We start from the raw sequence: 16,769 nt of genomic DNA on the forward strand, positions 1-16,769 counted from the left end.
GCAGGGGCAACAAGTGATTAGGAAGGCCAATGGAATCTTGGCCTTTATTGCAAAGGGGATGGACTATAAAAGCAGGGAAGTCTTGCTACAGTTACACAGAGTATTGGTGAGCCACACCTGGAATACTGCGTGCAGTTTTGGTTTCCATATTTACGAAAGGATATACTTGCTTTGGAGGTAGTTCAGAGAAGGTTCACTAGGTTGATTCCGGGGATGAGGGGGTTGATTTATGAGGAAGGGTTGAGTAGATTGGGCCTCTACTCATTGGAATTCAGAAGAATGAGAGGTGATCTTATCGAAACGTATAAGATTATAAGGGGGCTTGACAAGGTGGATGCAAAGAGGATGTTTCCACTGATAGGGGAGACTCGAACTAGAGGGCATAATCTTAGAATAAGGAGCTGCCCATTTAAAACTAAGATGAGGAGAAATTTCTTCTCTGAGGCTTGTGGATCTGTGTAATTTGCTGTCTCAGAGAGCTGTGGAAGCTGGGACATTGAATAAATTTAAGATAGAAATAGACAGTTTCTTAAACGATAAGGGATTAAGGAGTTATGGAGAGCAGGCAGGGAAGTGGACCTGAGTCCATGATCGTATTAGCCATGATCGTATTAAATGGCAGAGCAGGCTCGAGGGGCCGTAAGGCCTACTCCTGCTCCTATTTCTTATGTTCTTATGTCCTAGAAATTATCTTGCTTTTTTTGTGCACCCTTTTAGCTCCAACATCGAACAGTCCAACTCAAGTCCCTTTAGCCTGTCTGCAAGCTCCTCCCATGGACTCTCATCTCTCAGAACACAAACCCACCAGAATGAACAAATACAAAATAACCATTTCATTTCTCAAACTTTTCCAATAAGCCATCTCTAATAGAAATCATATAGGTATATTAGTCCTTGACATTATTTCAAATTAAACCACAATTGTACGACAAGAGGCCATATATACTAACTAGTAAGAGGCAAATTTAGGAATGATGCCAGGAAGCAATCATTAACACCTGTAATGATCTTCCAAATAGAATTGTGGAGTCAAAAACTGCAATCTTCAAAGGGCAGCTAGAAGTAGAACCATACCTTTCAATGGAAGGATGAGCTATAGGTTTGAATAATCTCCCTAATCGGTACTTATCTTTGTGAAATAAATCAAATTAAAGATACTGGTAAACATATTTTGAGTGCCCCACTCACATTATTTTTTTTTTTTAAGTTCTTATTATTTAAGTAAAACTATCCCTGCTACGCAGTATATTATTTTCATTTGCTGCATTAAGGATGTCCGTGGCCTCTCTGAGCAAGATTGCCAATTTATACATCATTTTAATGTTGTGCATTTATGCATAACAGGGTTTTGCAAACTATTCTCGTATAACTGTCAGGGAACTGACTTTCATCTTCTCCGATCCATCTGGATCAAACTTGAACGTATATCACAGAGATTAAAAGGAATTGCATATCTAGCTTCCCTTCTTGACCTTAAATGAGGTTTCAACAGAAGTATTTATTCCATTAAAACAAGTCAGAAACAGAGCTATTAAGACAGATTAAAAAAGCACAATGGAGAGTGAAATTTCCTGTGGAAGTTACACCTGAAATGATGCCCGTTTAGGTGCCCATTTTGTCGACATCTAGTTACACCCAGATTTCCTGCCATTCTCATTAGTATACACCGAAACGTAAAGATGGGCGCAAACAAGTTGAAATCTGGGCTCGGGGAAACCGCTGAACTTTAACCATATATTCCATCGTTAAGCATGAAAAAGAGAGTTTCAATATGTATGTCTCAAAAATCATAAAAGAACAATAAAAACATTACCATTTATTGCTGCATCTAAAATTCTGGGCTTAATTTTGCACCAATTCTGAACCAGCGTAATTGCAGGAAATTTGCATGTATGGCTTTTTAGCCTGGGGCAAAGCTATTATAAATGATCCAAGATGCATTCGGGCACAGGGATCGAGAGACAGGCACAAAAGAATAAAGAAGCTCGGGCAGGTTGTAATTAAGTTGCACCCGAATCCCCTCTATGTTTTTAGCCAGGTATTTGTTTTATGCCCAGATTACTTTTCTTACTGATATCTTCGTATATTCTTTGGACTGTGGCTCCAGGTACAAATACACAGGAAATGTCATACCAATAATTAAATGCTGGATGTATACACAGCAATATAACAGCATAATCCTCAGTTTGTAAACTTCCTCACATGTGGTATTCAAATACTGCAATTCATTTACATAAAAGCTTTTTCCACAATTTAATCCGATAAAGTTCCACACAGCAGCAGAGTAAAAATACAATGTTTACGTTGTTGTGCACTGATGCAGAAGGTGGTAATTAAAACTCCTTTTATTCCCATTACCTGCTTGGTGAAGAAGGAGTATGAAGTGACATTGTGGGCACTCCTGTTGTTGGCGTTACGTGATTAGGTAACTGAGTACCTTGTGATAAGCTGCGATTTAACTGAGGGTTATTGTTGCCCATTCCCCTCATCGGAAGGCCTAATGCACCTGTGAAAACATGAATATAGTCTCTTTCAATAGTTGTTTTCAACCGTAGTATGTTGTCTAATATTGAAGGATTACTTTTGTTTGTAAATAATACTACTTGATAATGATTATCATCGAGATATTGAGTAGCATGCTAACCTTATCCATTAAATTACTAGTAAAAGTATTTTCTCTTTCAAACCAATGCTGAAAATATATTTCAGCAAGCTTTTTAGGACTGGGGCTTTAGAAAAGCAGCATCAGGTTGTTACATCAATAGCTATACTTTAATAGGTTTAAACTGCTACACTTGCATGTGCACATTGGATAAAGGATTAGTTCCAGTGATGGCTGAACATTCTGCTTATAAAACAACTTATGAAATCAGCATTTGCATTTTTCTCTATTTTTAAACCAGTACATTTTGATTGAAACATACAAGACAGTAAATAATTGCAGAGCAAACTCTGCTGTCTAGTAAGTGTTTATATTAATAGGTGTCCATTTAATGACTTCCCCCTGTAAACCCAAGAGCCTTAACAACGGAAAAGACTTACTTTGCCCATATAAACTTGCACCAAACTGAGATAGCTGCCCTGATGTTGATGGTGATGGAGATGCCAGCATCTAGGGAAAAATATCTGCAGTCAGTAACAAAATTGCAAGAAGTTTAAAGTTTCTATTCGTGGATCAAAAATATACAACAGTACAACCATATATTCATTCTTGAGCCACAGGACAATCCAAATTCAAGAATTACTGAGACGAAAGATGGAACTGCAGAGGTGTGTAATCATAAATGTCAATTGTCAAATAGTGCTGTCCCATGGAGATCAAAAATATTTCATAAACCAACTTTTATATAAAAAAATGTATAAAACAGTGTTGTGAGCTGAGATTTTAACCATTTGAAGAATCAGCATAGGTGCATTCAAACCACATTATATGACTTGACCATATAATCTAATAGTTTGGTGCAGTATTGCTGGGGGACGGACGGAGGGAGGGCAGGAGTACAGCATTTTTGGAGGAACAATCATTCAGGCGAGACATTAAACTAATGCCTCATCTGCCTGGTTCAGTGATTCCATTCGAAGAAGAGCAGGCAGGTGTCCTGGTATTCGGATCAACAATCTTCAGTCAACCAACATTACAAAAGAAAAATATTGGGCCCAAGTTTCCACATGATTTGCGCCTGATTTTTAGGAGCAACTGGTGGAGAACGGACTATCTTAGAATTCGCAATTCTCCACATTTTTTTTTCTGCAGTTCTAGTCAGGTAGAACAGTTCTACTTTGGAACAGAATTTTTTCTTCAAAAGGGGGCGTGTCCGGCCACTGACGCCTGATTTCAAAGTTTCCACAGTGAAAATGTACTCCAAACTAAAGTATAATGGAGCAAGTGAAGATTTTTGTAGAACTGAAAAAACCTGTTCTACACATTAAAAAATCAGGCGCAGGTTACAAATCAGGCGTCCAGAACGAGGTGGGGGGAGGAGGGGGGGAAGGGAACTCATTAAATTCTACAATCAATCCTTATTTATACTTCTAAAAATAAATCCAACCTGAATAAACATTTATAAGCAAAGAAAAGATTAAATAAACCATCATCCTACCTGTGTGAAAGTGCTTCAGCCAGGAAGATTGGTGAGGCAAGCCTCACAAAACGAGGGAGCCGACTGAACGCGTGCGGGGGGCTGGGGAGGGAAGGGAACCGACGAATGCGGGGGGGGGGGGGGGGGAAGAGAAGGGAAGGGAAGGGAGCTGACAAATGCGGGAGGGAGAGAGCTGATCGAACGCGGGCGGGAGGAGGGGAGCCGACCGAACGCGGGGGGGGGGGGGGGGGGGGAGAGAGGGAGGGAGCCGACCGAACGTGGGGGGGGGGGGGGGGGGGGAATGGAGCCGTTCCAGACGGCTGGCGGGAAAGAGAGAAGGCTGCAGGAAGCCTCAGAAATTGAGGAGCCATTTCCCGACGGCAAAAGGGGGAGGTCACTGCTACAAGAAGCCTCAGTGCTGATGGCAATGTACTTTTATTAAAAAATGTTCAAAAACTAAACAGCTACAAAGAACTACAAAAATGGCCGAGTGCCAATGTTTTTTTCACACTGAGCATGCGCGAACGCTCCAACGCACACGTGCAGCGTTGCCAGCAGGAAAAAAACTAATTTAAATAGTACCCGCGCCCTCCCACCTACAAAATCGGCGCAACGTAGGCTCCGCCCCCCTGGGCGCCGCATCAAGCAGACAAGGAGCTGCAAAGCGCTCCAGAATCGCTCGTTTTTTTTACGGCGCCGTTTTAGGCCCAGCTCGGAGGGGCGCCCGTTTTTTATCATGTGGAAACTTGGGCCCAATGTGTCATTCACCAAACTGACCACAAGCAAAATTTGCCTACAAAAGAATGCTGCCTCCACTTCAAAGTAATCCATTGTATGAAGAGTGCTTTGGTGCAATGTTCTTTTTATTCCTCAATGATACCAACCCGAATTTCCACAGTTCAAGAATCTTTTCCCATTATTCTTATATATTTGGTTCTGGATTCAAGGTTTGAAATTCAATGCTGTTGCATTGCCCTGGCTCTTTTATCAATGTGAAAGAATCAGAACTGTGTTTGAACTGTTCTTCTACTCCCTTATTCTTAGAATTATTTTAAGTTCAAAAAGAAAGGATGAGCCCCTAAAGGAAGACCTTGATCTAAGTTGAGACCTTTGAACCTCATTAATGTTTTCAATGTTTTACAGTCATCATTTGAAACTCATTATGCTGAAAGCATCTTTGTAAAGGGTTACCTTGAAGAAGGCTTTCTAAATAGTTAGAATTATTCTTTTATTGAAAGGAAGTAATATGAGGTGGCAGACAAACCCTCAACCCCATGAGCAAGTGACATCAACTGAGTCAAGTGAAACTTAAAACAATATTTAGCAAAAAGGGACTTTAGGACTGCTCTACATGTGACAAACAAGTTATGGTGGGACTCTTACGAACATGTGCAATTCACTAATCCTTTGTGCCGAGATAGAGACCAATAAACTAACAGCATTGAAATTATAGAAGCATAAACTCACAGAATCCCCATGATTTGCATAGTTCTGTCATTAACTTGCTCAGAACCAAATATATGAGTTCCATATTAATCACCTTGGAACGAAAGATGGCTGTTCCAAAACTGGAAAACTATGGGGTGGTTCTCCACTGATGTCCTAGCTAGAGGCAGGTAATAAACGGGCACCAGCAGAGCCTTAGAGATACAAAGGCCAACATCAAATATTAGTTAGCAGTCACATTGCAAGAAAACTTTTCGTGACCTGATATAAACTGTTCTTGGATATGATGGGAGTATTGGGACAAATCCCACAAGTAGCTTGTCTTGACTCTCTGAATGATCGAACAAAACACATCCTCTGAACAATGAATGCTTTTGGACTATCTCCCTTACTGCTAAATCCGAAAAAGATTCCTACTTTCAAAACACTGGTGTAATTTCTTCCTTACTGGTAGTTAAGACAAAAAATGAGAAAAGAAACTATGTAGATTTTAGATCAGGGAGTCCAGGAAGGTTAGGCTATTTTTTTTTACTCCTTTTATTTATTGTGGTTCGCTCCTCCACTAGTAAGACCACCCTAAGTGGAGGAAGTGCATCCGAGAGGGCGCTGAGCACCTCGAGCCTCATCGCCGAGAGCATGCAGAAATCAAATGCAGGCTGTGGAAAGAGCGTGCGGCAAACCTGTCCCACCCACCCCTTCCCTCAACAACTATATATCCCACCTGTGACAGAGACTGTGGTTCTCGTATTGGACTGTACAGCCATCTAAGAACTCATGTTAAGAGTGGAAGCAAGTCTTCCTCGATTCCAAGGGACTGCCTATGATGATGAGTAAGTATTGCAGAGAACAGACCCAACAGGCTTCTAAAATGCAAACCTTGAACCCAGTGGCATTACTGGCACAACAAACAGATCATTAAATAGAAACAGAGGATTGCCTACAGCAAGCCAAAGTCACTGGATCTGTGAGGCCTTAGGTAAATCTAGATTTCTTGGAGGTCAGAATGTTGTATAGGTGAGTTGCTACCCTGAACTCCAAAGCTATCAATTTTTCACCCGACTAAATGGGTCTCAGTTCAGATTATTTCTGTAAAATGAGGTTCTATGGCACCCTGCTCCAGCTTTTCTGCCTCCTCATCCAAATGTATTCTCTAACATATATGAATCATCATCATCGTCATAGGCAGTCCCTCGGAATCGATGAAGACTTGCTTCCACTCTAAAAATGAGTCCTTAGGTGGCTGAACAGTCCAATATGAGAACCACAGTCCCTGTCACAGGTGGGACAGATAGTCGTTGAGGGAAAGGGTGGGTGGGACAGGTTTGCCGCACGCTCTTTCCGATGCCTGCGCTTGATTTCTGCATGCTTTCGGGGATGAGACTCAAGGTGCTCAGCGCCCTCCCGGATGAACTTCCTCCACTTAGGGCGGTCTTTGGCCAGGGACTCCCAGGTGTCGGTGGGAATGTTGCACTTTTTCAGGGAGGCTTTGAGGGTGTCCCTATACCGTTTCCTCTGCCCACCTTTGGCTCGTTTGCCGTGAATGAGTTCTGAAAAGAGCGCTTGCTTTGGAAGAATTGTGTCTGGCATGCGAACGATGTGGCCTGCCCAGCGGAGCTGATCAAGTGTGGTCAGTGCTTCAATGCTGGGAATGTTGGCCTGGTCGAGGACGCTAATGTTGGTGCGTCTGTCCTCCCAGGGGATTTGTAGGATCTTGCGGAGGCATCTTTGGCAGTATTTCTCCAGCGACTTGAGGTGTCTACTGTACATGGTCCATGACTCTGAGCCATACAGGAGGGCAGCTGAATGCTACAGAAATAATGATATTTCCATACTTTCTCGTGTGCATTTAGAGGAGTTTTATTATTCCATAGTTACACTGTAAATACTGAATCCCCCATCATCAACATCCTGGGGGGTTCACCATTGACGAGAAACTTAACTGGACCAGCAACAAATATACTGTGGCTATGAGAGCAGGTCAGACACTGGGTATTCTGCAGCAAGTGACTCACCTCCTGACTCCCAAAGCCTTTCCACCATCTACAAGGGTCAAGTCAGGAGTGTGATCGAATTCTCTCCACTTTCCTGCATGAGTGCAGCTCCAACAACACTCGAAGCTCGACACCATCCAGGACAAAGCAGCCTGCTTGATGGCCACCCCATCCACCCTCCACCACCTTAAACATTCACTCCCTTCATCACCAACACACCGTAGCTGCAGTGTGTACCATCTACAAGATGCACTTCAGCAACTCACCAAGGCTTTTTGACAGCACCTCCCAAACCCACGACCTCTACCAACTAGAAGGACAAGGGCAGAAGGTAACACCACCACCTGCAAGTTTCCCTCCAAGTCACACACTAATCTGGTTTGAAAATATATTGATCTTCCTTCATCGTCGCTGGGTCAAAATCCTAGAACTCCCTCCCTAACAGCACTGTGGGAGTGAGTATCTTCACCTCACGGACTGCAGCGGTTCAAGGCGGCGGCTCATTACCACCTTGGGGGCGTTGTTTACAGGCCCCCAAATAATAACTTCACGGTGGGGCGGACAATAATCAAGGGAATAATGGAGGCATGTGAAAAAGGAACGTCAGTAATCATGGGGGATTTTAACCTACATATGGATTGGTCAAATCAAATTGCACGGGGTAGCCTTGAGGAGGAATTCATAGAATGCATACGGGATTGTGTCTTAGAACAGTATGTTACAGAACCTACAAGGGAGCAAGCTATCTTAGATCTGGTCCTGTGTAATGAGACAGGAATAATAAACGATCTCCCAGTAAAAGATCCTCTCGGAATGAGTGATCCCAGTATGGTTGAATTTGTAATACAGATTGAGAGTGAGGAAGTAGTGTCTCAAACAAGCGTACTATGCTTAAACAAAGGGGACTACAGTGGGATGAGGGCAGAGTTGGCTAAAGTAGACTGGGAACACAGACTAAACGGTGGCACAATTGAGGAACAGTGGAGGACTTTTAAGGAGCTCTTTCATATTGCTCAACAAAAATATATTCCAGTGAAAAAGGGCGGTAAGAGAAGGGATAACCAGCCGTGGATAACCAAGGAAATAAAGGAGAGTATCAAATTAAAAACCAATGCGTATAAGGTGACCAAGGTTAGTGGGAAACTAAAAGATTGGGAAAATTTTAAACGACAGCAAAAAATGACTAAGAAAGCAATAAAGAAAGGAAAGATAGATTACGAAAGTAAACTTGCGCAAAACATAAAAACGGATAGTAAAAGCTTTTACCGATATATAAAATGGAAAAGAGTGACTAAAGTAAATGTTGGTCCCTTAGAAGATGAGAAGGGGGAGTTAATAATGGGAAATGTGGAAATGGCTGAGACCTTAAACAATTATTTTGCTTCGGTCTTCACAGTGGAAGACACAAAAACCATGCTAAAAATTGCTGGTCACGGGAATGTGGGAAGGGAGGACCTTGAGATAATCACTGTCACTAGGGGGGTAGTGCTGGACAGGCTAATGGGACTCAAGGGAGACAAGTCCCCTGGGTCCTGATGAAATGCATCCCAGGGTATTAAAAGAGATGGCGGAAGTTATAGCAGATGCATTCGTTATAATCTACCAAAATTCTCTGGACTCTGGAGAGGTACCAGCGGATTGGAAAGCAGCTAATGTAATGCCTCTGTTTAAAAAAGGGGGCAGACAAAAGGCAGGTAACTATAGGCCGGTTAGTTTAACATCTGTAGTGGGGAAAATGCTTGAAACTATCCTTAAGGAAGAAATAGCGGGACATCTAGATAGGAATATTGCAATCAAGCAGACACAACATGGATTCATGAAGGGGAAATCATGTTTAACTAATTTACTGGAATTCTTTGAGGATATAACAAGCATGGTGGATAGAGGTGTACCGATGGATGTGGTGTATTTAGATTTCCAAAAGGCATTCGATAAGGTGCCACACAAAAGGTTACTGCAGAAGATAAAGGTACGCGGAGTCAGAGGAAAGGAAATGTATTAAGCATGGATAGAGAATTGGCTGGCTAACAGAAAGCAGAGAGTCGGGATAAATGGGTCCTTTTCGGGTTGGAAATCGGTGGTTAGTGGTGTGCCACAGGAATCGGTGATGGGACCACAACTGTTTACAATATACACAGATGACCTGGAAGAGGGGACAGAGTGTAGTGTAACAAAATTTGCAGATGACACAAAGATTAGTGGGAAAGCGGGTTGTGCAGAGGACACAGAGAGGCTGCAAAGAGATTTAGATAGATTAAGCGAATGGGCTAAGGTTTGGCAGATGGAATACAATGTCGGAAAATGTGAGGTCATCCACCTTGGAAAAAAAAACAGTAAAAGGGAATATTATTTGAATGGGGAGAAATTACAACATGCTGCGGTGCAGAGGGACCTGGGGGTCCTTGTGCATGAATCCTAAAAAGTTAGTTTGCAGGTGCAGCAGGTAATCAGGAAGGCGATTGGAATGTTGGCCTTCATTACGAGAGGGATGGAGTACAAAAGCAGGGAGGTCCTGCTGCAACTGTACAGGGTATTGGTGAGGCCGCACCTGGAGTACTGCGTGCAGTTTTGGTCACCTTACTTAAGGAAGGATATACTTGCTTTGGAGGGGGTACAGAGACGATTCACTAGGCTGATTCCGGAGATGAGGGGGTTACCTTATGATGATAGATTGAATAGACTGGGTCTTTACTCGTTGGAGTTCAGAAGGATGACGGGTGATCTTATAGAAACATTTAAAATAATGAAAGGGATAGACAAGATAGAGGCAGAGAGGTTGTTTCCACTGGTCGGGGAGACTAGAACTAGGGGGCACAGCCTCAAAATACAGGGGAGCCAATTTAAAACAGTTAAGAAGGAATTTCTTCTCCCAGAGGGTTGTGAATCTGTATAATTCTCTGCCCAAGGAAGCAGCTGAGGCTAGCTCATTGAATGTATTCAAATCACAGATAGATAGATTTTTAACCACTAACAGAATTAAGGGTTATGGGGAGCGGGCAGGTAAGTGGAGCTGAGTCCACGGCCAGATCAGCCATGATCTTGTTGAATGGCGGAGCAGGCTCGAGGGGATCTCATAGAAACATCTAAGATGCGGGTAGAATGTTCCCGATGTTGGGGAAGTCCAGAACCAGGGGACACAGTCTTAGGATAAGGAGTAGGCCATTTAGGACTGAGATGAGGAGAAACTTCTTCACTCAGAGTTGTTAACCTGTGGAATTCCCTACCGCAGAGAGTTGTTAATGCCAGTTCATTGGATATATTCAAAAGGGAGTTATGGCCCTTACGGCTAAGGGGATCAAGGAGTATGGAGAGAAAGCAGGAAAGGGGTACTGAGGGAATGATCAGCCATGATCTTATTGAATGGTTCGAAGGGCTGAATGGCCTATTCCTGCACCTGTTTTCTACGTTTCTATGTTTCTATGCTCTGGACATTAAAAAAAGCAGCCTAAAGTCTGGAACCCTCGGGACCGAGGCCGTTCCGGATTCCGGGCTTTCGATTTGTATTCTGACATCACGAATCCGGAAACACCCGATACCAGGTTCGGGTATTTCGGATTTCGGAACATCAAAGTTGCGGGGCGGGGGGGGGATTCCGGCCGAGGAGCTGTTCGGGCTGTCCGGCCCCGCCGAGGAAGTTGCAGTCGGGCAGACCCCACCGAGGAGCTGTTAGCGTTGGGCGGGCCCCCACCGAGGAGCTGTTCGGGCGGACTGGCAAGGAGGCCCCGAGGTAAGGGTAGCGGCGGTGAGGCGAGGCCAGAGGTTGGCAGGGTCGTTGGGTCTGGATTCCGCAACTTTTTACGGATTCCGGACGACCCTGCCCTTGATCAGTCCGGAGTCCAGATTCCGGAACTCCGGATTCTCGACGCTGCACCTGTATTTTATTAGTGCCCCTTTTTTCACAGCTGCCATGTGCTCTGAAGATCCAGTCGATGAGATAATCTATGGATATCTCCACTAGGAAACAGGAATAGAGAGATAGGGAACAACTAAATGCCTGCTGGGTGTGGAGAGCACAAGCAGCACAAAGATAAACAAACACAGTTATTTTATTTTTAGGAATATCCATAACATAATTAAAAAGTTTAAAATTTCAAAATTCCAATTCTTCTCACCACTGACAAAAATACAGTATTCACGCAGAATACCAAAGGAACTCACTACCGTACAAAAACAAAATAACTTAATAGTTCATTATCAATGCAAGTTTAAGGTTTTTATTAAACTATTTTAAAATGAATAGGTCACATGATACCATTTACTCTCGTGACAACATAGCAGCTTGAATACAGCTAACCAATTAAAGAGAAACTGCACATATATTCGCACAGCATGTGTAATGAGTGCACTACACATTACATAAACCCCACAGAAGCCCTAAAAATATTGGGCAAACCCAAAAACCAACATTCAATAAAATTCATGAAATGCAATCTTTTAAAAAAAAAGATTCTTACATATGCAACCACCAACTGACAATAAAGCCACACAAGGTAACTTCCCCACAACATTTTGGGGTTTCCTGTGCAATGCATTATTCCCACCAAGGCAGGGAGGGAATCCATTCAAGGCCTTCCTTTGTGCTGCTAAATAACAAGCTTCTAAAGGTATGAAACGGCAGGGGTCCAGGTGACTCATGCTTTTCCCTTCCACCCCTTTGGGAATGCACCTCATCTTAGCTCACTACAATCAGGAATTCATTCTGTAAAGAACCAGTATCCTACTACTTTTACATTGCATTAATCTGCTTGTCCCATTAGGCCAAGCTATTTTTCAAAATACATTGCTGGTCTTTATTTTAATTGTAACATTTGCAACAAATTACTAAAGATCAAACATTATAATTCAAATGTGGGTTTATAACTAATGGCTTAATTTGTGTATAATTGGCCTCTTATTACTGTTGTGTGGGCACCTACCACTCCCTCACACAGGATACTATTCTTGCTACACACTAACCATATTACAAAAAGGATATAAAAGCACTGGAGAAAGATTCACAAGGATGATAACAGAACGGAGAGGGTACAACTAAGAAAGATTGAACAGGCTGTGGCTCTTTTCTCTAGAAAAAAAGACTGATCTGATGGAGATCTTGTAAATTAAGATGGGGTTCACTAGGGTAGACATAGAAAAGGTGTTTCCACTTGTAGGGCAGTCCATAACTAGGAGCCATTAATATAAGATAATCACTAATAAATCCAATAAGGAATTCAGGAGAAACTTCTTTCCTCAGAGTGGTGAGAATGTGAAACTCACTACCACTTAGGGCAATTGAGGCAAACAGCACGAATGCATTTAAAGGAAAGCATGATCAGTATGTGAGGGAGGAAAGGATAGAAGGATACGTTGATAAGGTCAGATGAAGTAAGGTGGGAGGAGGCTCGTGTGGAGCATAAACACCGGTACAAATCTGTTTGGCTGAATGGCGTTTCTGTGCTGTAAAACTCGACATAGTATGCAATTCTATGTAACCACCTAAAATAATTCTGTAAAATCCAGACAATTCAATGCTTTCCAAAATTAACGAGCTTCAAACACTGTCCAATATAATGAGTGTCAACACTCAAAAATAGGAACACTCTGCCTGTTCCCATCAAATGACAGTAAACAGCGAAGTAAGACAACACAACACAAAATAACTACTATTTTATATTCAATGGCCTGGAATTTGCGGTCAGCAACAAATGACGCCGATTGTCACGGACCTTGAAGAAAGCTGCCTACAAAGATCTTGTGATCTCTGTAGTGAAAATTTGAGCTTTCTCGACGTTAAATTGATTATAGTGTTGTCAAAAGGGGATTCCAGTGGAGAGCAACAGTGATGTAATCAAGTTGTCTAGCAGCCAATCATATTGAAGAATTCTCTCAGATAGCAAACCAGGAAATAAAGAGCAGCTTTTATCATTCACTTTTTAAAACTTACTGAGAGCGAAATAAAGAATGGGACCTACACATGGGGTTAAGGTAGAAGCTGAAATATCAGAAATAACCTGAAATATTTTTTTTATATTATTTTTAAAATCTAGTAATTTTTTTATCATAATGGAGAAATTTAACATTCCACAAATGTAACATTTGTTTTTCAGGGCCAGAACGATTGTTCGGCAGTCAGGGATGACTGTCCCCCCACTTCAGAATTTCCACGTTTAATTGAGCATACTCTAAATCCTGAAGTTACAGTCATTTTCAGAGGGGTAATAACAGCAAACACCATCAAAACGCACAAAACAGTTTTCTACTTAAATTCATTCTCTTCCAGTATCTCAAAACTATGGAACTCCTTACCTCCCTCAATCTTCTCTTTCTTCTACAGACCAAATTTAGCCACTACCTCTTAATTTACCCATTTGCTGTTCAACCTTGGTGGTGCCGATACTATAAGATGGCATTTTCAACTTTAAAAAAGTATTTGGAGAGGGAAAAAGCATCAAATCCTCTTGGATGATGAAGGTTCTTCATTGGGAAGACATTAATCAAGTCCATGTTGGAACAAACAACAGAGGCAGGAACAGGGAGGAGGTCCTACTGAAAGAGTATCAGGAGTTAGGCTCCAAATTAAAAAGCAGGACCTCGAGGGTAATAATCTCTGGATTATTGCCCAAGCCACATGCAAACTGACATAGAAGCAGACAAATCAGGTGAATTAACAGGTGGCTAAAGGGCTGGTGTGAGAAAGAGGGGTTCCTTTTCATGGAACACTGGCACCAGTTCTGGACAGGAAGGAACTGTACCGATGGAACAGGCTCCACCGGAACCAGGTTGGGACCCGTGTCCTAACGGAAAGGGTAAATAGGAGGCGGCAAAGGCTTTAAACTAGTAAGGAGGGGGAGGGGATCTACAAAAAACGGAACTAGCCTAAATATAAACAAAACAGGGAAAGAGAGCACAGGAAAGAATAAAGTATGAGAGGACATTGATGGCAAGGGAATAAATAGAATAAATAGAACAGGAGCCTAAAAAGGTGCTTAAACATAAAGTGAGAGGAAATCCTATTAAAAATGAGTTAAACTGTCTGTACAGCAATGCACACAGTGTCCGTAATAAAACAGGGGAGCTGGAAGTAATCATGTGCCGTGAGGAACAGACAAGGTAGGGATTACTGAGACATGGCTACAGAAAAATCAGGACTGCGAATTGCAGGGTGGAAGATATTTAGAAAAGAAAGAGGGAAAAAGGGGAGGTGGAGTAGCTGTACTTATTAGGGATCACAAAAATGGTAGTAGAAAAAAGCGATGCAGCTATCAGCAAGACAAAAATAGAATCCATATGGATAGGGATAAAAGATAATAAAGGATCAATCACAATAATAGGTGTAGTCTACAAACCACCTAATAGTGGAAGGGAGGTGGAGGAAGAAACATGCAGACAAATTAGGGAAATGAGTAAAAAACATAGAATCATCATCATGGAGGATTTCAACTACCCTGATATTAATTAGACAGAAGAGGTGGGTAAAGGGGATAAGGGAATGGAGTTCCTACAATAGGTACAGGACTCCTTTCTAACCCATTATGTAAAAAGCCAACAAGGAAAGATTTGCTATTGGATCTAGTAATGGGAAATGAACTAGAACAGCTAAGAGAAGTAAAAGTAGGGGAACATTTAGGCAATAGTGACCATAATATAACATGCTTTAAGATGATAATCGAGAAGGACATAAGTATGACGAAAACAAGGGTAATAGATTGGAGAAAAGCTAATTTTGTGGTGCTGAGAATAGAACTTGGGAAAATAAAATGGGCAATAATATTGGCAAGAAATAACGTAGAACAGCAATGGGAAACATTTAAAACAGTGTTCAACAGAGTGCAGGAATGATATATTCTGCTAAAGGGAAAAATCAAACTCAACACTAAAGAGACTCCATGGATGAATAAAGCCATAAGGGAACAATTGAGGGCAAGAAAAGAGGCATACATTAAGTACATAGACAGCAGGGGAGTGTATGATAAGGGAGAATACGAAAAGATTAGGAGAGAAGTCAAAAAGACAATTAGGAAGGCAGAGGAACTATGAAATTATAATCATCAAGGTACTTAAAGCAAAATAGTAAAATATTTTATAGGCACATCAATAAAAAAAGGACGGTTGGGTTGGGAATAGGGCCATTAAGGGATAGACAGGATAATACCACAGGTAACGATAGAGATGGCAGAAATATTAAATAATTATTTTGTTTCAGATAGAACAGGTGGACATGACATTGGTGGATGAGATTAGTAATGAGAAAAGTATATTTAAAATAAAAAAAAGGGGATCTATTAAATAAACTAATCAAATTCAAAGAGAAAACCCCATGTCCAGATGGATTGCATCCACACATTTTAAAAGAATTTGAGGAAGAGATAACATATTTAATAATTAATTAGAAAAGGGTGTAGTGCCAGAGGACTGGCAGATAGCTAACATAATAACCTATATTTAAGAAGGGGGATAGAATATGTCCAGGGAATTGTAGACCAGTCAGCTTAATATCGGTGATAGGAAAAATAATGGAATCCCTACTAAAGGGAAAAAATAGAAATACATCTAGAAACCAAAAATATAATGAATAGGCAGCATGGATTTCAAAAGGGAAAGTCTTTCTTTACCAACCTCATTGAATTTTTTTGAAGAATAACAGAGAGAGTACACAATGATAATACAGTTGATGTAATTTATCTAGATTTTCCAAAAGACCTTTGATAAGGTACCCCATAATAGATTGATGAACAAGGTCAGACAATGTGGAGTCAGAGGTAAAGTAGCAGAATGGATAGCTAGCTGGCTTCAAGACAGAAAGCAGAGTGTAGGAATAAAAGGTAGGGATGAAGTGGATAATGGTGTTCATTGGCTCTTGGCTGAGGGCCCAGGGGCAGCACAGGCCAGCCTACATTGCGATATGTGTGCGCTCTAGGTCCGTGCAGCAAAGCAGATCTCCAGTCGACCTGGTTAACTTTTGCCACTAAAGGCCTAGCTCTGTCAAGCCTCTGTGGTGGCTGATGTGCAACGGTCACCACACGTTAAAAAAATCCACGCACAGGCATCTTCCACCCCTTCAACTGGAGTTTAGGACTGGAATATTAGGTCCTTCATTGAAACATCTGTGAACTCATGTGAAGCAAGTCATCCTCGTTCGAGGGGCCGCCTATGAATGGTGTTCCATATGGATCGGTGCTGAGACCACTGCTTTTCACAATTTATATTAACGATTTAGACTGGTATCAAAAACACTATTTCTAAATTTGCGGATGACAACAAATTTGGGGGGAGG

At 41.8% G+C, this 16,769-nt stretch overlaps 1 protein-coding gene across 5 annotated transcripts in view; it reads right to left on the reverse strand.

Moving 5' to 3' along the window:
* cnot2 (CCR4-NOT transcription complex, subunit 2) overlaps positions 1-16,769 on the reverse strand; it is a 139,118-nt gene that overhangs the window by 54,115 nt on the left and 68,234 nt on the right. For all 5 annotated transcript variants that reach the window (XM_070900211.1, XM_070900210.1, XM_070900213.1 and 2 more), the window contains 2 exons: positions 3,043-3,112; positions 2,359-2,506 (listed from right to left, as the gene is read on the reverse strand). In XM_070900211.1, the coding sequence (XP_070756312.1) occupies positions 2,359-2,506; positions 3,043-3,112 (218 nt within the window). The remainder of the gene's footprint in view (positions 1-2,358; positions 2,507-3,042; positions 3,113-16,769) is intronic.

The sequence above is a fragment of the Pristiophorus japonicus genome, chromosome 15, assembly GCF_044704955.1.
Source record: "Pristiophorus japonicus isolate sPriJap1 chromosome 15, sPriJap1.hap1, whole genome shotgun sequence".
NCBI lineage: Eukaryota > Metazoa > Chordata > Chondrichthyes > Pristiophoridae > Pristiophorus > Pristiophorus japonicus.